Source organism: Phocoena sinus, chromosome 4 (assembly GCF_008692025.1).
Source record: "Phocoena sinus isolate mPhoSin1 chromosome 4, mPhoSin1.pri, whole genome shotgun sequence".
Lineage (NCBI taxonomy): Eukaryota > Metazoa > Chordata > Mammalia > Artiodactyla > Phocoenidae > Phocoena > Phocoena sinus.
This window is the reverse complement of record NC_045766.1, coordinates 30439621-30457179: the sequence shown is the minus strand read 5'-3', so window position 1 is coordinate 30457179 and position 17559 is coordinate 30439621. Positions and strand designations below refer to the sequence as shown.

The 17559-nt window shown below is 35.7% G+C and overlaps 1 protein-coding gene across 7 annotated transcripts in view; it reads right to left on the bottom strand.

Annotated features, from left to right (window-relative positions):
- Positions 1 to 601: 601 nt before the first annotated feature.
- Positions 602 to 17559, bottom strand: part of EIF2A (eukaryotic translation initiation factor 2A) — a 38070-nt gene continuing 21112 nt past the window's right edge. For 5 of the 7 annotated variants that reach the window (XM_032630041.1, XM_032630042.1, XM_032630044.1 and 2 more), the window contains 8 exons: positions 15891 to 15964; positions 15603 to 15747; positions 15284 to 15400; positions 11774 to 12345; positions 7894 to 8007; positions 2492 to 2620; positions 1628 to 1693; positions 602 to 1004 (listed from right to left, as the gene is read on the bottom strand). In XM_032630041.1, the coding sequence (XP_032485932.1) occupies positions 939 to 1004; positions 1628 to 1693; positions 2492 to 2620; positions 7894 to 8007; positions 11774 to 12345; positions 15284 to 15400; positions 15603 to 15747; positions 15891 to 15964 (1283 nt within the window). In that variant the 3' untranslated portion in view covers positions 602 to 938. Of the gene's footprint in view, positions 1005 to 1219; positions 1318 to 1627; positions 1694 to 2390; positions 2621 to 7893; positions 8008 to 11773; positions 12346 to 15283; positions 15401 to 15602; positions 15748 to 15890; positions 15965 to 17559 lie in introns of all 7 variants that reach the window. The other 2 variants (XM_032630039.1, XR_004349630.1) reach the window with 2 other exon arrangements.

Below are 17559 nucleotides of genomic sequence, written 5' to 3'. Positions count from 1 at the left end.
ATCAAAATAAAATGTTTTGCTATTTTCTATTTTTATTCTATACTTACTTTTTAGAACTAGTCAGAAAAACTTTACTTCAAATACTACAAATAATATAAACAATTTAATATATTTATCTTATTATTTTTAAAAAATTTATTTATTTATTTACTTTTGGCTGCATTGGGCCTTCATTGCTATGCGTGGGCTTTCTCTAGTTGCAGCAAACAGGGGCTACTCTTTGTTGCGGTGCGCTTCTCTTGATGAGCAACACGGGCTCCAGGCGCGTGGGCTTCTGGAGTTGTGGTGCTCGGGCTCTAGAGTGCAGGCTCAGTAGTTGTGGTACACGGGCTTAGTTGCTCCACAGCACGTGGTATCTTCTGGACCAGGGATCAAACCTGTGTCCCCTGCATTGGCAGGCAGATTCTTAACCACTGTGTCACCAGGGAAGTCCCAACAATTTAATATATTCCGTACAACCTGATTTTAAGGTGTTTCTTTAACGTCTGATAATACAGTGTTTAGGATCAAGATAGCCACATTATATATTCAAAGGAAATATTTCCCAAACTTGCCTTGTAAATTAATAAAGAATCCGTTAATTGACAAAAGTCAACAATGATCAAATTTAAAACGTCTTTATTCATTTATATGGTAAATACTGTCCCCTACTAAAAAACAATGACATTGGTCTTTCAATCTGTCAAGCTTAGCTTAAAAGAAAAATCATATGTCTCTTTTCTATATCATGTGTTGACAAGATATAGGATGCAGGAGGTAAAAATCAATTTAACAGACATTATTAAATAATTCCACACATATGCAGAATCTTGGATAAATGGTTAAAATTATAAGTGAACATTAAATGTGGGCACATGAATATTCCATGTACACCAATGGGTTTAACAGAAAATATGTTTGCAGTGATTTCTGATAACCAACTTGCTTTCTTTGAATCTTTAAATACCCAGTTCCAAATCTTCCAGCTCCTGGAGAAGGGTTTTCTCTTTCTGAATTTTCTCCAACTAGAAAAGTTTAAAACAATAAAGTTATTAAATAGGAAATAAAATAATTATTGGATCTATAGCCATATAGCAAAAGAGAAAAAATTTAGAGAAAGAATATTTCTGAGACTTTACCAGATCTACTGGTAAACATAGATTTAAAAATACAGATTAGAAACAAGTTCTAATTTGTTATTTGGTATGAATTAAGGGAGCAAAAAACGGAGCTGTCTTACTGCATGCATCTTTAGGTCTAATAAATCTTCCATTCTACACTTGGGCTTCGAAGTGTTGAGGAGAGGAGGAGGGAGAGGGGCAAACGGGACAGTGTGACCTGAGACACAGGAAAGAAGAGAATCTTCCATTTGTCTAACATAATATAAACTGCCTTTATTTTCAGCAGCAATGGCATTAGTATCCCTCAGAGGAAATAGGGACTTCCTCATTCACCACGATCCACATCATGTCTTCCCCTACCCTTGCCTATTTAAGACTAAAAATGTTAAAAAAAAAAAAAAATGGCACATGGTTTTCAAAAGAAGTTTTAAAATCTATATGCTCTTTTACCTGATTAAATAATTGCTTATAATAAAAAGGGAAGGGTGGTAGTGACTGTGAGCCCAAATGAAAAACACAGAAAAGACCTGATTTTTTTCTAGCTGTTTTCCAGTTGCTGCTTGTTCTTTCAGTTGTTCAATTGCTTTCAGTTTCTGCAAACATCAAATATATTATGAGTCAAAAGGAAGAATAAGTAATTTTAGAATGCAAATTTTCTTATTAACAATTCAATCATATAAATGTGAAGCCTGAATAAGGAAAATCAATTATCTTACATTTGTATCAGGAACAGACTGCTAAAATGCTAAGGTAAACTATTTTTTAAAATTAAATGTAAAATTGGGTATGTTAAGAACATGGAATTTAGCAAAGTATTTTTCAAGATTTTAATTAATATTATCATATATGTACATCTATGTGTATACATGTACATGTATTTAAATACATCACCATTTTCACCATTTATTTCAGAAACTCACTGTACCTGGACGATGTCTTTGGCTTTAAGAGAAACTCCATAATGTAGCCTGGGAAGGGCTCTAGAAACCTGGATTTTACCTCCAAGGCCGCCATCACAAACTGGTTGCAATTTGACAAGTTAATAAACTTCCTTTTGTTTCTCTTTCTTCATCTTTAAAAATGGGATAAATATCTGCTCTTACCTGTCTCACAAGTGTCTAATGAAAAAGTGAGTATAAAAGTGTTCAAATGTACATTATTTCTTATTACTCCAAAAATCAGTAATAAAGACTAATATCCTTTAGACCACTGTGAACAGAACTAAAATAGGTGCCATTCCTAAGTTACAGTATTTCATGGTGAAAAAGCAACAATGAGGACTGTACAAACCTCTCGGATGCCTGTCTTTAGGCATCTAAGCATTACTTTCTTTGTATAATTCTCATGTATTCTTTCAATAAACACATGTGCTTTTCACTTAAGCCTCCCACCTTCTTCAGGTTCTTGATTTTTTTGTCTATCTCAGGGTCTCCGGAAGTTGACTGAGAGAGAGTATTTCGTGGTGTGCTCTGTGGGGCAGGGGTAGGTGCCATATCTGGACTCTTATCACTTCTTGCTTCCTACAGAAAATATTTTCAAAAATTCAATTTTCTAAAATGAAATCATTAAAGTATTTCAACAGACATAGCCTTGGTACATAAAATTCACAAACCAATATGTGATTTTATCTTTTGCACATTTTATATAAAGAAAGCATCTGAATTGCTGGTCTCATGAAGTATGCTATATTGTCCCATAACAGATAATTACAATGAAGCGTTCAAAAAAGTCACAGTATAATAAACTACCCAAAAGGTTTTCACTATATAATTGTCATAGGGAACACTTTGCTAGATCTAGGATTTAAAGTTAGGGAATTCCCTGGCAGTCCCACGCTTAAGACTCTGTGCTTCCAATGCAGGGGGTACGGGTTTGAGCCCTGGTCAGGGAACTAAGATCCCACATGCTGTGACGTGTGGGGCCCCCCCAAATTAAGGTAACATAATAATAAAATAAAAAATAATAGTATATTAGTAATATAAAATTATATTAGTAATATAAAATATTATGTTAGTAATATAAAATGTATAATTAGTAATATAATAACAAATGGAAATAAATGAAATAACCTTAGCAGAGTAAACTAGGAGGTTTCTGTATCAGCAAATAAGCATTCCAAATTTTTGGATATTTTGGTAAGTGCCACTATGTGGATGGTTGGAAATGTGAGAGGGCTTTTCTAATTAAGGTGTTTGAAGTTTCACTCTTGGAATATCCTCAAAAACTATTACACATATATCAAGTACATGTAATAGATGATGCTACAGGATAGGTTCCATAGATATTTATTTATAATCAGATCAATTCAGCTCTGCAAGAAAGTGCCACGGAAAACTCTGTTCCCTGAAAGGGACAGTATATTGCTCCCAATGTGATCAGATCTCTGATGACCTTTCTAGCTTCATCCCTTCTCACCGAGTAACCACTGATTCTGAACCATTTTTATTTCCCCTAAGGTGCCATATATTCTTATTTCCTGGCTTTCATGTGTACTGTTCCTTGTGCCTAGAACACCTTCAGGTCACCTGGCTAACCCTACTTACCCTTTAGGCCTCTGGAAAATTCCCCCACCCCGCAAGAGACCAGATTAGTTGCACAACACACGGTACGTTTCCTTACTGTAACTGCACTGTACTATCCCCCATGAGACTGTACCTGAGGTTTCTCTGTTCACTTGTGCCCTCAGCATAATGTGAGCTCGACTGTACATGCTAAATAAACGAAAGAGCAGAAGACCGACTCTCCTTTGCAATTATGACAAGACATACGTTTTGACAAGAGGAGGGAAAAGTTATGAAAATCTTTCTTTATTGGACCAAAGGTAGGGTTTCTACTTCTTCCTTATAGAGTTCCCAGTGGAATGCACAGACCCTGCAAGACTCTAAAACCTCTTAAGAGTTCTGGATGGAATACTCCAAACTACCAAAGCATCCCAGGGGAACATGGGACAGGTTATCACTCCTAGATCTCCAAATCTAAAAATGTCTGCCTGAGAGTTTTTAGAGAGTGCAGAATTGGAGTATTTTTTTCTCTTTAGAGTCATGTTGGTTGTATTTTGTACATTACAATCAACAAACATTAATTCCTAACCTTCTATGTGAGAACATTACTGAGCACTTTAACAGAGTATTCAGAAAGAAATTATTTAGTTTCCACTCTTAAGGAGCCTATAAGTTCTGATAATATACAGTTTGGTATTTTTCATAATATAAAATTAAAGGAGAAGAGTGGATAAAAGGAGAAGAGACACACTTTGCCTATCAAAATTCACTTTTGACATCAGATAAAAAATTTTTAAATTTAGTTGTTTGTAATCAGCTGAGAATATTAATTTTCTAGGAAGATAAATGTTATAACTATGAAAAACTATTAAAGTTAAGTGAGGGACTTCCCTGGTGGTACAGTGGTTAAGAATCTGCCTGCCAATACAGGGGACACAGGTTCGATCCCTGGTCTGGGAAGATCCCATGTGCTGTGGAACAAGCCCGTGCGCCACAACTACTGAAGCCTGCGCGCCTAGATCCCGTGCTCCGCGACAAGAGAAGCCACGGCAATGAGAAGCCTGTGCACCACAACGAAGAGTAGCCCCTGCTCGCCAAAACTAGAGAAAGCCCGCGCACAGCAACGAAGACCCAACGCAGCCAAAAAAATAAAAATAAATTTAAAATAAATAAGTAAAGTTAAGTGAAATGACGATTTTCCTCCATATTTAAAAAAAACAAGAATAAGTTAAAATGTTTGTGTTAATATACCTGAATTCTGGTCATTCTCTAAAAAAAGTTATGTACGTGGTAAGATTAAACTTTGTTTCAATTATTTTTGGTAAAGCTGATAAGCTTACAAAGTCATCACCAGTTTATAAAAGTACTTGGTTAGATTATGTACATCTGACTCCTTTATCTTTGGTTCCTTAATTCAGTCAGGGATGAGATCCGGTCATAGATCATTTACCTTTGTTCTATCACACAGTCATAACTTTTACTAACTCCAGCCAGTTGTCTCAAAAATACATACTGAAAGGATTATCTTGCATGTAGAAAACTCTTTGTCATCACTGAGAAAACACGCAGAATAACTCCAAAATGACGGATTAGTAGTGTCATCTTTAGTAAATAATGTGTGGGTGATTATATGGTTGTATGAGGTGGGGTGTGTGTGGGGGGGTTGTTTTTGTAATTATTATGTTTTACATTAATAGCACTGATTGTTTTTTCAAAAGAACCACAGAGTTATCTTTAAGAAAGTCACATTGGGACTTCTCTGGTGATCCAGTGGTTAGGACTCCGCGCTTCCATGACAGAGGGTGTGGGTTCCCTGGTTGGGGAACTAAGATCCCACATGCCGTGCGGTGTAGGCAAAAAGAAAAAGAAGTTAGACTATTTTAATATTAATTTTTCTAAATAAGACATACTGATTCTATGACCCTCCTCCCCAAATTTTATGTGCTCAAATACCAGAATAACACACAAAAATAAACAACTAATGGGACTTCCCTGGTGGTCCAGTGGGTAAGACTCCATGCTCCCAATTCATGGGGCCTGGGTTCGATCCCTGGTCAGGAACTAGATCTCACATGCATGCCACAACTAAGAAGTCTGCATGCCACAACTAAGAGTCCGCGTGCCTCAACTAAGACCCAGCACAGCCAAAATAAATAGTAAATAAATATTTTTAAAAAATAAACTAAATAAATAAATAAATAAATAAACTAATATTTTATTACAAAGGGACCTTAGCTCAGTACCAGCAATGGTCATGTTAAAAATATCTTCTGATAAAGAGGAAGAAACAGCACTTATAAAAGTGGGATTCTGGGCTTCCCTGGTGGCGCAGTGGTTGAGAGTCAGCCTGCCTATGCAGGGGACACGGGTTCGTGCCCCGGTCCGGGAAGATCCCACATGCCGCAGAGCAGCTGGGCCCGTGAGCCATGGCCACTGAGCCTGCGCGTCCGGAGCCTGTGCTCCGCAACGGGAGAAGCCACAACAGTGAGAGGGCCGCGTACCACCAAAAAAAAAAAAAAAAAGTGGGATTCTACGTTGAGGGGGTTTCTGAAGGCCCTTAAATCTCAGTTAGAAGGAATCTTATACAGTCATTATAAAAAACAGTATGGCGGTTCCTCAAGAAATTAAAAATATGTGATCCAGCAATCTCACTTCTGGGTATATATCCAAAGGAAACAAAACTCATTATCCCAAAGAGACAGCTGTACTCTCATGTTCACTGCAACATTATTTATAATAGCCAAGGTATGGAAACAATCTATGTGCCCTTCAACGAAAGAATGGATATAGAAAATGTGATATATAAACATACCTACATATTTACACAAAGTAGAACATTATCCAGTCATAAAAAAAGGAAATCCTACCATCTGCAACAACATGCATGAAACTGGAGGGCATTATGCTATGTGAAATAAGCCAGAAAGAGAAAGAGAAATACTGCATGGTACCACTTATATGTGGAATCTAAAAAAAAAAGTCAAACTCATAGAAACAGCGAGTAGGATGTGGTGGTTGCCAGGAGCTGAGGGGTAGTGGGAGAAATGGCGAGAAGTTGGTAAAACGGTACAAATCGTCAGTTATAAGATGAATAAGGTCTGAGGATCTCATGTATAACATGGTGACTGCAGCTGATAATACTATATTGTACTGAATACAGTAAATGAAATTTGCTAAGAAAGTAGAATTTAAGTGCTTCATCCCCCAGAAGTAAATATGTAAGGTGATGAATGTGTTAATTAACTTGATTGTAGAAATCCTTTCACAATGTATACCTATATCATATCATCCCATTGAACACTTTAAATTTTTTATTTGTCAGTTATACCTGTAATTATTAGCTGGAAACCAACAACAACAAAAAAGGAATCTTAGCTACCAGTTTGTAATATTCGGGGCCAGCAGAGGTGTCTACCCACTCTGATGAAAGGCCAAGTCCTCCTTTTTACACAAGTCTAATACATGGACTAGATCATTTTACTTGGAAGGACCTAAGCCTGAGTTATTTAAAGACATTTCTGGAGATGAAATATATTTACAAAAGAGCACACCGATTTTTTTAGGCCCAGATTTTAACAGAATATGGATGCATAATGAAATTCTATACCTTAAAATAGTAACTGCCTGTCAAAACACATAAGTAACCTAGAACTGTCAAAATTCAAGCATTAATAGGCAAGATGGAATTGTCTCAATCTCAAAAATGTGGTTACCATGACTTTACTAACCACAAATTTCCAGCCCAGCAGATCTCACTATCACCGTAAGCCACACACCATCACAATTTACTTGTCAATTATTATGCTGGTGTGGTTTTTCAACTACCAAATCATATAAAAAATTATTTTAGAACAATTCCACTGTTTGGGTACTCTAGTGTTTAGATTCCCAGCTGAACAATTCCTATAGTAATATACTGAGTGACAAAATGGCCTTATAGTCATGTAATTTCTGGTTTCTCTTAAACATATGCTTTCAAAAAAGCAAACTATACCACTTCACACAGCTCCTCCAAGAGGGTCTGTTGCAAGTAACACACTACACAATCCCATGAGGGTTTCAGGTTTTAAGGTCAGTTCCAGTTTCCTAGGTCCCACATTATATATAAAGGGCTACTGAGAAATTCATAGGCAAACACAAAAGAGACATTCTGGCTACTTAAGTCTAACTCCAACTACATTTTATAACCTGTCAAGTTTTTAGGACTACAGTTCTTTAAACTTTAAGGCACACAGCTAATTTAACTGGTTTCATTTGTTTGTTTTGTTTGAAAAGATAAGCGCCCCAAGTACCTGCTTTGCAGCTTTCTTAGCCTCATGCTTCCTTTGATTTTTAAGAGCTGTTTTTGATAACGGCTTCTCATTTCCTGGTTGTGGTTTCATATTCTGAGGTGGTTCCTCCTCATGCTATAGAAAATGTAAAATAAATGACTTTGAAATGGAGTCCACGTATTTACAAACATATACAACAAATTATACAATTTGGCTAGTACAGGACAAACTTACTTTACCAAATTTATCTTAAGTTCACTGGCAAAGAATATTTCAAAACTCTTGCTGTAGGCACACTTCAACGGTCAAGATGGATTTAATACGGATCTTCCTACTAGTTGATACATGATATCTTTCAGTTATATAAGAGCCAGCAAAATTCACTTTATTTTTGTTTAAACAATGGAATTTTTCTTAGTACTACCACTGACACATGATTTTTATGAAATTAGATACTAACAATAGTTTCTTCTGGGTGCTTTTGGATTTGACTACTGCCAAAAGAAACAGTTGCCTCATTTGTTTTCTTTGCACAAAGAGTCACTTGCTAGATCTTGCAAAATCAGAGATTAGAAGATTAAAAATAAAAGCAAATGGAAAAACTAAAACAGACAATAAAAAATTAAATCAAATATGAAGGGGGTAACTACATAGTTATAAATCCAGAATTAACATAATGAAGAGGTTTTAAAACACTAAATGATTTGTCAGACTATACTGTGAAAACAGGCAATCATTTTCATCATCAGATATTTATATAACTATCAACCACATTCAACAATAACAGAATTACATACAGGATCAAGAAGGATCTAATGTAAAACACAGTGACTATACTTGATAGCACTGTATTGTATAATTGTATAACTGAAATTTCCTGAGGGTAGAATTCAAATGTTCTCACAAAAAAAAAAAGAAGATAAATATGTGAGGTGAGGATATGTTAATTAACCAGATGAGGGGAAACCTTTCACAATGTGTATTAAATCACCATGATGTACACTTCTGAAGTTTCTTGAGTACTAGATCTCAGAGCTGTATTGTACTTATAAGTGCTATAATCAAATGCGCAGGGCTCAAACATTTAAGATATAGAGGAATAAGTAAAAAACCATAAAGTGATTTTTATCTTAGCAGCTGCATTAACTATTGCAGGCATTGAAGTTCTGTGTGTGAACATACCCTACTTGAAGCAACTGAATATATGAGAACCCACATTTGGAGAACACACAAATTTGCATGGCAAGCCTCTTGCACTTTTTTGATCCCCACTGCACATAATGTTAGTTAAGATATACTAATCCTTGAACATTTGTTTTATATTCTTTCAATAGTGAGTTCTTCTATAGTATCTTGCTTTGGCTGAAAAAGTTTCTACTCATGAGAACTTTTAAAAAAAAGAGAAAGCAATTAAGAATGATGCAAGAAGAAAGGATGAGTTACAAGTCTCTTCCACACTGTGAGCATCATGTAGCCACTGACAGACTTTCATTTTATTTATTTATTTTTAGCTGTGTTGGGTCTTTGTTGCTGCACATGGGCTTCTCACTGCGGTGGCTTCTCTTGTTGCGGAGCACGGGCTCTAGGTGCACAGGCTTCAGTAGCTGCGGTGTGTGGGCTTAGTTGCTCCGCAACATGTGGGATCTTCCCGGATCAGGGATCGAAACCATGTCCCCTGCACCGGCAGGCGGATTCTTAACTACTGCACTGCCAGGGAAGTCCCCTGACAGACTTTCATTTTAGATGAAAAAAATCCACACAGCTACTACGGATCATGAGCTTTTCTGGCTCTAGCAATGTGTCTACTGTACACAATTTCATCCTCATTAATAAAGTTTGTTTCTTCAATTACATCAATTATAAGATTGTCTTGATAAACACAATATAAAAGTGAAGGTTTTTTTTGAAAGCCAAGAAATACTTCTTTAAGTATAATTTATATATGAATTTTTACTTATAAAAAAAGTAATTTTTTCCTTCAGGGGGAAGAATCCAAACACCTTTTTCCCCCTCTGCTATGTAACCTTCTTCCTTTGTGAAGTTATTGACCAGACTATCTTTGTTTCTAGTAATTTCTTGACAATGTTTTCTTTGCCATTTAGTTTTCTGGAATTAGATACAAACAATAATTTCTCATTCATAGGCATATAGTTCCTTCAAATAAAATGATGTGATAGGATCACATAATCAGCAGATTATATACAAAAGCAAGAATTTAGTAGAAATCTTAAATGTCAAAAAAGTTTGGTTTGGGGACTTCCCTGGTGGTCCAGTGGTTAAGAATCCGCCTTCCAATGCAGGGGACGCACGTTTGATCCCTGGTTGGGGAACAAAGATCCCATATGCCGTGGGACAACTAAGCCTGCGTGCCGCAACTACTGAGCCTGAGTGCCACAATTAGAGAGAAGCCTGCATGACACAATGAAAGACCCCACATGCTGCAACAAAGATCCTGCGTGCTGCTACTAAGACCCGGCACAATCAAAAAAAAGAGTAAAAAAAAAGTTTGGTTTTAAGAAGTTCTTACCTAGTTTTTTTTCACTATTTTCAAAATATATTCTTTCTATATTAATTTTTCTCCCTCCACCAACCAAAACAAATTAGTTTTATGAGTCAGAGAATAAAAATATACACTAATTCAGAAGTTCTTCCTCTTGTGCTATCTTACACAGATTTAGAAAGCAGGATGTGTTAAGGTCACTTCTTTTTTTTATCTCAGGTAAGGAAAATTTCAATAAAGAGACAGAACAAATCCTAAGACTATTATATCTTTTTTAAAAAAATCTAAATGCAAAAATAATAAACAGGGCTTAATTTGTTATATGTTTCTATATATTTTTACTAAATAACTTAATGCAACAAAAATGTTTCACCAACATTTCATTGAAGTCAAAACGCTACATTTTGTGGAGGAAGAAGGCTTGTTCTTTTGTTTTTGTTTTTCAGAGGGTTAGGAGCACAATGGAGGCACAGAAACATTTATCCTTTGAAAAAGTATCTACTTCCCTGAGTGCCTTAATAATTAAGTGACTATATATTCCCATTTACTTGGAACAGTCCCAGTTTACACCTACTGTATGGTCATCATTCTATTAATATGAATAATATTGTTCATTCTTATAGAGCAACTTTATTCCTTAATGTCATCACAGAAACTCAGGATATTAATAAATGCTTTCCCCTGAGCTCTGAAATGCTAACATTTTAAAGCAGATCAGAATCTGACCAATACTCCAGTCATAACTTTACAACAGAGGTCTGGAACTGATGGCCTAAGGACAAGTGTGTTTTGTTTGAATAGCAGTGTTTTAAAAATTGAGAAATTTCATACAAGCATCCAGACTTGTCTTGAAAAATCAAACTCCTGGCAAACTGGGCCTAAAATCTCCTGTGGAAACAATGGGCTACTGCTGTGTAGTTGCTATGGCCTTGAAAGAGGGCATGCTCTCTCCCTTTCACCATTCTCTCCCACTCACCATTGCCTTACACTAGCCGCCTAGCCTGACAGGCATTTGAATTTGAGCCCACAATCTACACCCAGTTATCTTTCCCAGAGATTTTACATTAATTACTTTGTCAACTTAACAATAGTTCACTGGAACTTCCGTGTCAGTCCAGTGGTTAGGACTCCTCGCTTCCACTACAGGGGGCCCAGGTTCAATCCCTGGTCAGGGAACTAATCCCGTAAACCGCAGTGCACGGCCAAAAAAACAAACAAACAAAAAAAAACAAAACCCAAAACAACCATTCACCATCTTCAGCAGCAGGTCCTCCACAATTTCTACCCTAGAGTTTGTATCTTCTAATCAGATACTAAGTAACACAAGAACATGCATAAGGATCTAGGGAACTCTACACACTGAAAAACCTTTTCCTACCAAAGTAGTAAAACTTTACTTACCAGTTTGGAATTGGTGACTGGTTTATTTCTTAAAGCTGGGGGTCTATAAGCTGTTGCAACTTTAGGTTCTTCACTAGGTACATCACTTGGAACTGCTTGGTAAGTTATCGCTTTTTCTGGAAATATTCCATCTAGGAATGGCTGCCAAGAAACCTGCCATAATTCTGCATTTGATGGTACATCATACTTGTGTAAGACAGAACCGGTATAATGCCAAATCTTGTACCCATTATTAACACGTAACCTGGGAGCACATGTGGCTGTTAAAATATGCTCACCATCTGGGCACCAAGCAAAATATGTAGAATCAGAGGCCACCGGTTTAGAAATAAGTTTGTAGTTTTTAACATCCCACACTTCCATTTGCCCCCTCAGATTTCCAAATCCAGCTAGTACTAATATATGTCCATGAGGGCTGTAGTAGGCTGCATTACGAGGGCCAGTTCCAAAGTCAAACACAGGATCACACTTCAAGTTGAAAATTGTTGCTTTGGCAGGCATGAAACCATAAACAGCACAAAACTCAGTAGAACTAGAATTCCAAACTACATCATAAATGGGGCCATTTTTTGCTAGAAAAAGAATATAAAATCCAAGTTAGTGATAAAGAAATACGTATAGTATTATAATATTTAATAGCACAAATTACAATCATAACACTCATAAACACATCAAACACTAAAAAAAAATCCAAAAATTTCATGGTATGTTAAAATATTTTTACATGACATACTATGGGGATTAATGTATGATTATAAATTTATTTAAGAACGCTTAATGAATCTTAATTTCTTTTATTTTTTTATAATTGTTTTGCAATTTTGTATATTATTATTTGTCTTTAGTACTTTTATTAAAAATTTTTTTTTTTGGCCATGCCGCGTAGCATATGGGATCTTAGTTCCCTGACCAGGGATCAAACCCGTGCTACCCTGCAGTGGAAGCACGGAGTCTTAACCACTGGACCACCAGGGAAGTCCCTTAATTTCTTGTAAACGTTCTGGCAATGTGGGCTCATAGAAGCATAGGTTATTATTACTATTAAAAAACTAGTTTTTCTAGTAATATATGCATACAGTAATAAAGATACAAACTATATAAAAAGACATGCCACAAAAATAAGTCCCTCTACGCAAAGGCAGCCCTCTGTTATACTTCTTGCATATCCTTTCAGAATATTTTTGTTGAAATTAAGCATCTCTCTCTTAAGCACTTACACACACACAAAAAGTTCTAAACCTTTGTTGTTTTCGTTTAATACTCTTGGAAATTTTTCCATGTAAGCACACTGAACTCTGCCTCATTCAGTTGCACTGTATTCCATTACAAATCTTGCTGTTTATATTCCACTGTAAATGTACACAAATACATCTGTAGGAGAGAAACTGCCTGGTCAAAGGGCACATACATTTACTTCATAATGTACCACCAAAATGCCCTTCAAAGAACTTGTACCAGTTTACACTACCATTAGTTTTGTTTTTTTTTTTTAATTTATTAAATTTACTTATTTTTGGCTGCGTTGGGTCTTTGTTGCTGTGCATGGGCTTTCTCTAGTTGCAGCGAGTGGGGGCCACTCTTCGTTGCGATGGCTTTTCTTGTTGCGGAGCACAGGCTGTAGAGCACAGGCTCAGTAGTTGTGACACACGGGCTTAGCTGCTCCGCGACATGTGGGATCTTCTCGGACAAGGGCTCAAACCCGTGTCCCCTGAATTGACAGGCAGATTCCCAACCACTGCGCCACCAGGGAAGCCCTACCAGTAGTTTTTGATAGCAAAGATTTTCCCCTCACTCTCACTCATACTGTTTCATATTTTTATCTTTGCCAACCTCCTAAGTGAAAAATTGTATCTTGTTTTCCTTTATTATAAATGAAGCACCTTTTAGTATACTTATACATAATTTTACTTCTTTTTTTATGGACTATTTTTTACTGTCCTATACCTATTTTTCTCTCCTGTTATTGGTATTGAGATATTAACAAAATTCACCTTTTCTCATATTTATCCCTTGTCTAAAACTTTTTTTCCCTAATTTTTTGTTTGTTTTGCTTAATTTATGGACTCTTTTCTTCCCCCAGTGTAGAAATCTGTAATTTCATATACTAAAATTTATCACTTTCCCCATATGACTTCTATCTTGTTTAAAGTCTTTTTCTACTTTAAGATTAGAAAAATATACGTATAGCTGATTCACTTTGCTGTAGCTGTATAGCAGAAACTAACAACACTGTAAAGTAACTATACTCCAATAAAAATTTTTTTTTAAATTAGAAAAAAATTCTCCCACATTTTCTTCTAGTTCTGTAGTTTTAGATACAATTTTTTGGCCCAATTGGAACTTATTTTGGTAAAGAATTAGCAATAGTAACTTTTTGTTCCAAATAGCTAGCCAACTGTCCCCAAACCATATATTAAATGATCAATATTTTCCTGCATTGATTCAAATGCTGACTTTATTATATGTCAATGGCTTTGGAAGTATGGATCTATTTGTGGATCCTATTGTGTTCCACTGATTTATCTGCTTATCCATAAGCCAGAACCAAATTGTCTTAATTACAATTGCTTTACATTTTAATATCCAATAGTATCAGAATCCTTCCTTCGCTACTCTTTTTTTTGCAAAGTTTTCAAAACATTCTTGCATGTTTATTTTTCAATATCAACTTTAGAACCAGCTTATCTAATTGTAAAAAAGAAAATCTACTGGCATTTTAGTTTAATTTTTAGATCAATTTGGAGAGAAATGACATCTTTGTAAAGTTATTAAAGGTTATAGTTTGCCCCTCAGAAGTTTTAAAGTTTTCTTCCCATCAGCCCTATATATTTCTTTTTTGTTGCTGTATATGGAATCTTTCCTTCCATTTTGCTTTTTAAGAGGCTGTTGTTTATGCTGTAACTTCATCTGATGAGCAGAGATGATTCGATTTTCACCTTTCTAAACTATATACTTATTCTTTTGATCAGGTACACTGACTAGGTCTTTCAGAATGTTAAATAATAAATGGAAGGGGGGCGGGTCATCCTTGTTTTGTTCCTGATTTGAATGGGAATACACAGTTTTTGAAAGAAAGGTTACCTTACCCTTACATGTTCAATTCAAAATAAAAAAGATTAGGGAGTTGCCAGAATTTTAAAACTAGTTTTTCACAGTTAACTCATCAAAACAAAATATGAAGTGGTTAAAACTCTTCAGTTCTAAAGACGGTGCTAAACACACTACACCAACTTGCTGTCATAATTAATTAAACAAGTCCCCAAAGAGCTATTACAATGAAATTATCTCACTCAGCAAGTTCCCTACTAAACTGCTAGCATAACTAAATTAACTAATTGGATTCTGTCAAAATAAGGTATGCTTGGGGATGATAAGAGGAATTTTATCTTAAAGGTTATTAAAATACGTGAGTTCTATCACTTGATCAAGAACTTAGATGATATCATCTTTATGGCACTGTATTTTTTACTATCATTTATTCTATTAAAGGAAGACTGCTGGAACACTCACGTAATTGCACCACAGCACTTTCTCCATTTGTGGCAATGTAATGCAGCGTCTGTTCCCCATAGTAGGAAGCTCCTGTCTTGTCAACATCAGTACTAGCTATTACCAACACAGCAGTAGCTGTAAGGGTAAAAACTTTAATTAGATTTAAGACACAAATTAAACTAATGGTGATTAGAAAAATATTAAAAAGTGTAACAAAGCACATGTAAATTTTCATTGAATAAGCACTGATACTCTTTTCTTTTTCTATATACATAGGAATATAAGTCTAAATTAATGCTTGATAAACAAAATGGGAGATAAAATATATTTATCATACCTTTTTTATTCCATAGCATTGTAACCTTATCAGCCTTAAAGAAACTTTTATTGGCTAAAGCTGCATGAGGTCCATCAAAGTTGGGGTACTGATATAATCTAACAAATGAAGGTGCACCCTTACTTCCTGGAACATAGACAGCCACCTAAGATACACAGACATAAATAATGACTTAAATTTTTTGAAGCATATAAACTAAGATGGACATGTTTTTAAAGTCACTAAAAACTAGGAAAAGGTTTAATGTCATAATATTCCACATGAACAAACAAAAACATTAGCAGTTACCTTGTACGGCTGGGGTCCAGGTGATAACACAAAATCATTAATTTTTTTCAAATGCAATTTATTTGCAAATGTATCTAAAAAAAAAGTAAATGATATTAGATTAATGAGAGAAGCTAACAGAAATATCTCAAATTCTGAATGCATTATAAAAGGTTAACGTAACTATACACAAAACGGCTCACTGTAGTCTCATGTCGGTGAGGCAGAGTAACAGAGTGGAAAAAGCATGGGTGAGTGAGACAGACCTGTGCTTGAATTCCTACTCAGTCACTGTGTGACTGTGTGACCTTGGGCAAGTAATGGGATTACATACCTAATTCTTAGTGTACAGTGCCAGGCACACAGTAGGTATTAAATAAATATCAGTTCTCTTCTCTTAAATCTCTGAACTAAAGTAGTCTTAGAGCCCATTTGATGGGACAGATGACCCTAGCTTGCTACTGTAGAACGTGGAAATGAAAATTCTGTAACTAATGTGATAAACAGATCCACAACAATGATAATCAACAAGAGTAACTATAACAATGGCCGATATTTGTTGAGTGCTTACTCTGTGCCAGGCAGTAAGAAACCATGTTATGAACACTACGCTCTCCTAGTTAATGGGATCAAGAGCTATTACTCTTTCTTTGTTCAAATATAGAGACCAACAGCTATTCAAAAGTAGCATACCAAACTGCTAAACTGGCAGCCCCCTTCTTCTGGCATGCTCATAAAGAGGCAAGGAAGATAAGCGAGCAAGCTAACCCCAAATTAGTGGGGAAAGGATTAAGCCTCAAAAGCAGGAAATTGAAGGGTAATGCTAAATGACTGTGTAGATGGTGTCAAAATCAGCCTGCATGCCATCTTCTGTACATGTGAACATTTGCCAATTCCCATTCTACTTTCTCGACTTATGATGGGGTTATGTCCTGATAAACCCATGGTAAGTTGAAAATATCATAAGTTGAAAATGCATTTAATAAACCTTATGTACTGAACATCATAGCTTAACTTAGACTACCTTAAATATTAAGTGCTCAGAACACTTAATATTAGTCTACAGTTGAGCAAAATCATTAAACACAAAGGCTATTTTATAATAAAGTGTTGAATATCTCATGTAATCTATTGAATACTCAACTGAAAGTGAAAAACATAATGGTTGTACAGGTCCAAAAGAGTTCTAAGTGTATCAATTGTTGACCCTTGTGATCATGTGGCTGACTGGGAGCTGTGGCTCACTGCTGCTGCCCAGCATCACGAGAGGGTACCATTCCACATGGCGCTAGCCCAGGAAGAGATTGAAATTCAAAGTACAATTTCTACTGAATACATAGCACTTTCACACCATCATGAAGTTGAAAAATCTTAACTCAAACTATTGTGAGTCAGTGACTGTACTAAAAAGTGTTCAGTCACCAATGGAATATTCTAAGGACAAAAGGAACTGCAAAACTTTCTTCTTTAAATTATTTTTCAGTAATCATGTTATAGGTGTTACTATTGGTATTGCTATTCTAAGAATGCTATGTGGTCAATGAAGAATAAAGCAAATGAATAATTATGTGGATGTGATATTCTCAAACTATCACCCCTGTTATCCCAGAGAAACACATTCTTGGTGTTGGCAAAAGGCAATACAGATATAAGATAAAAAAGAAAAAAAAAAAAAAAAAAAGGCCTAGAA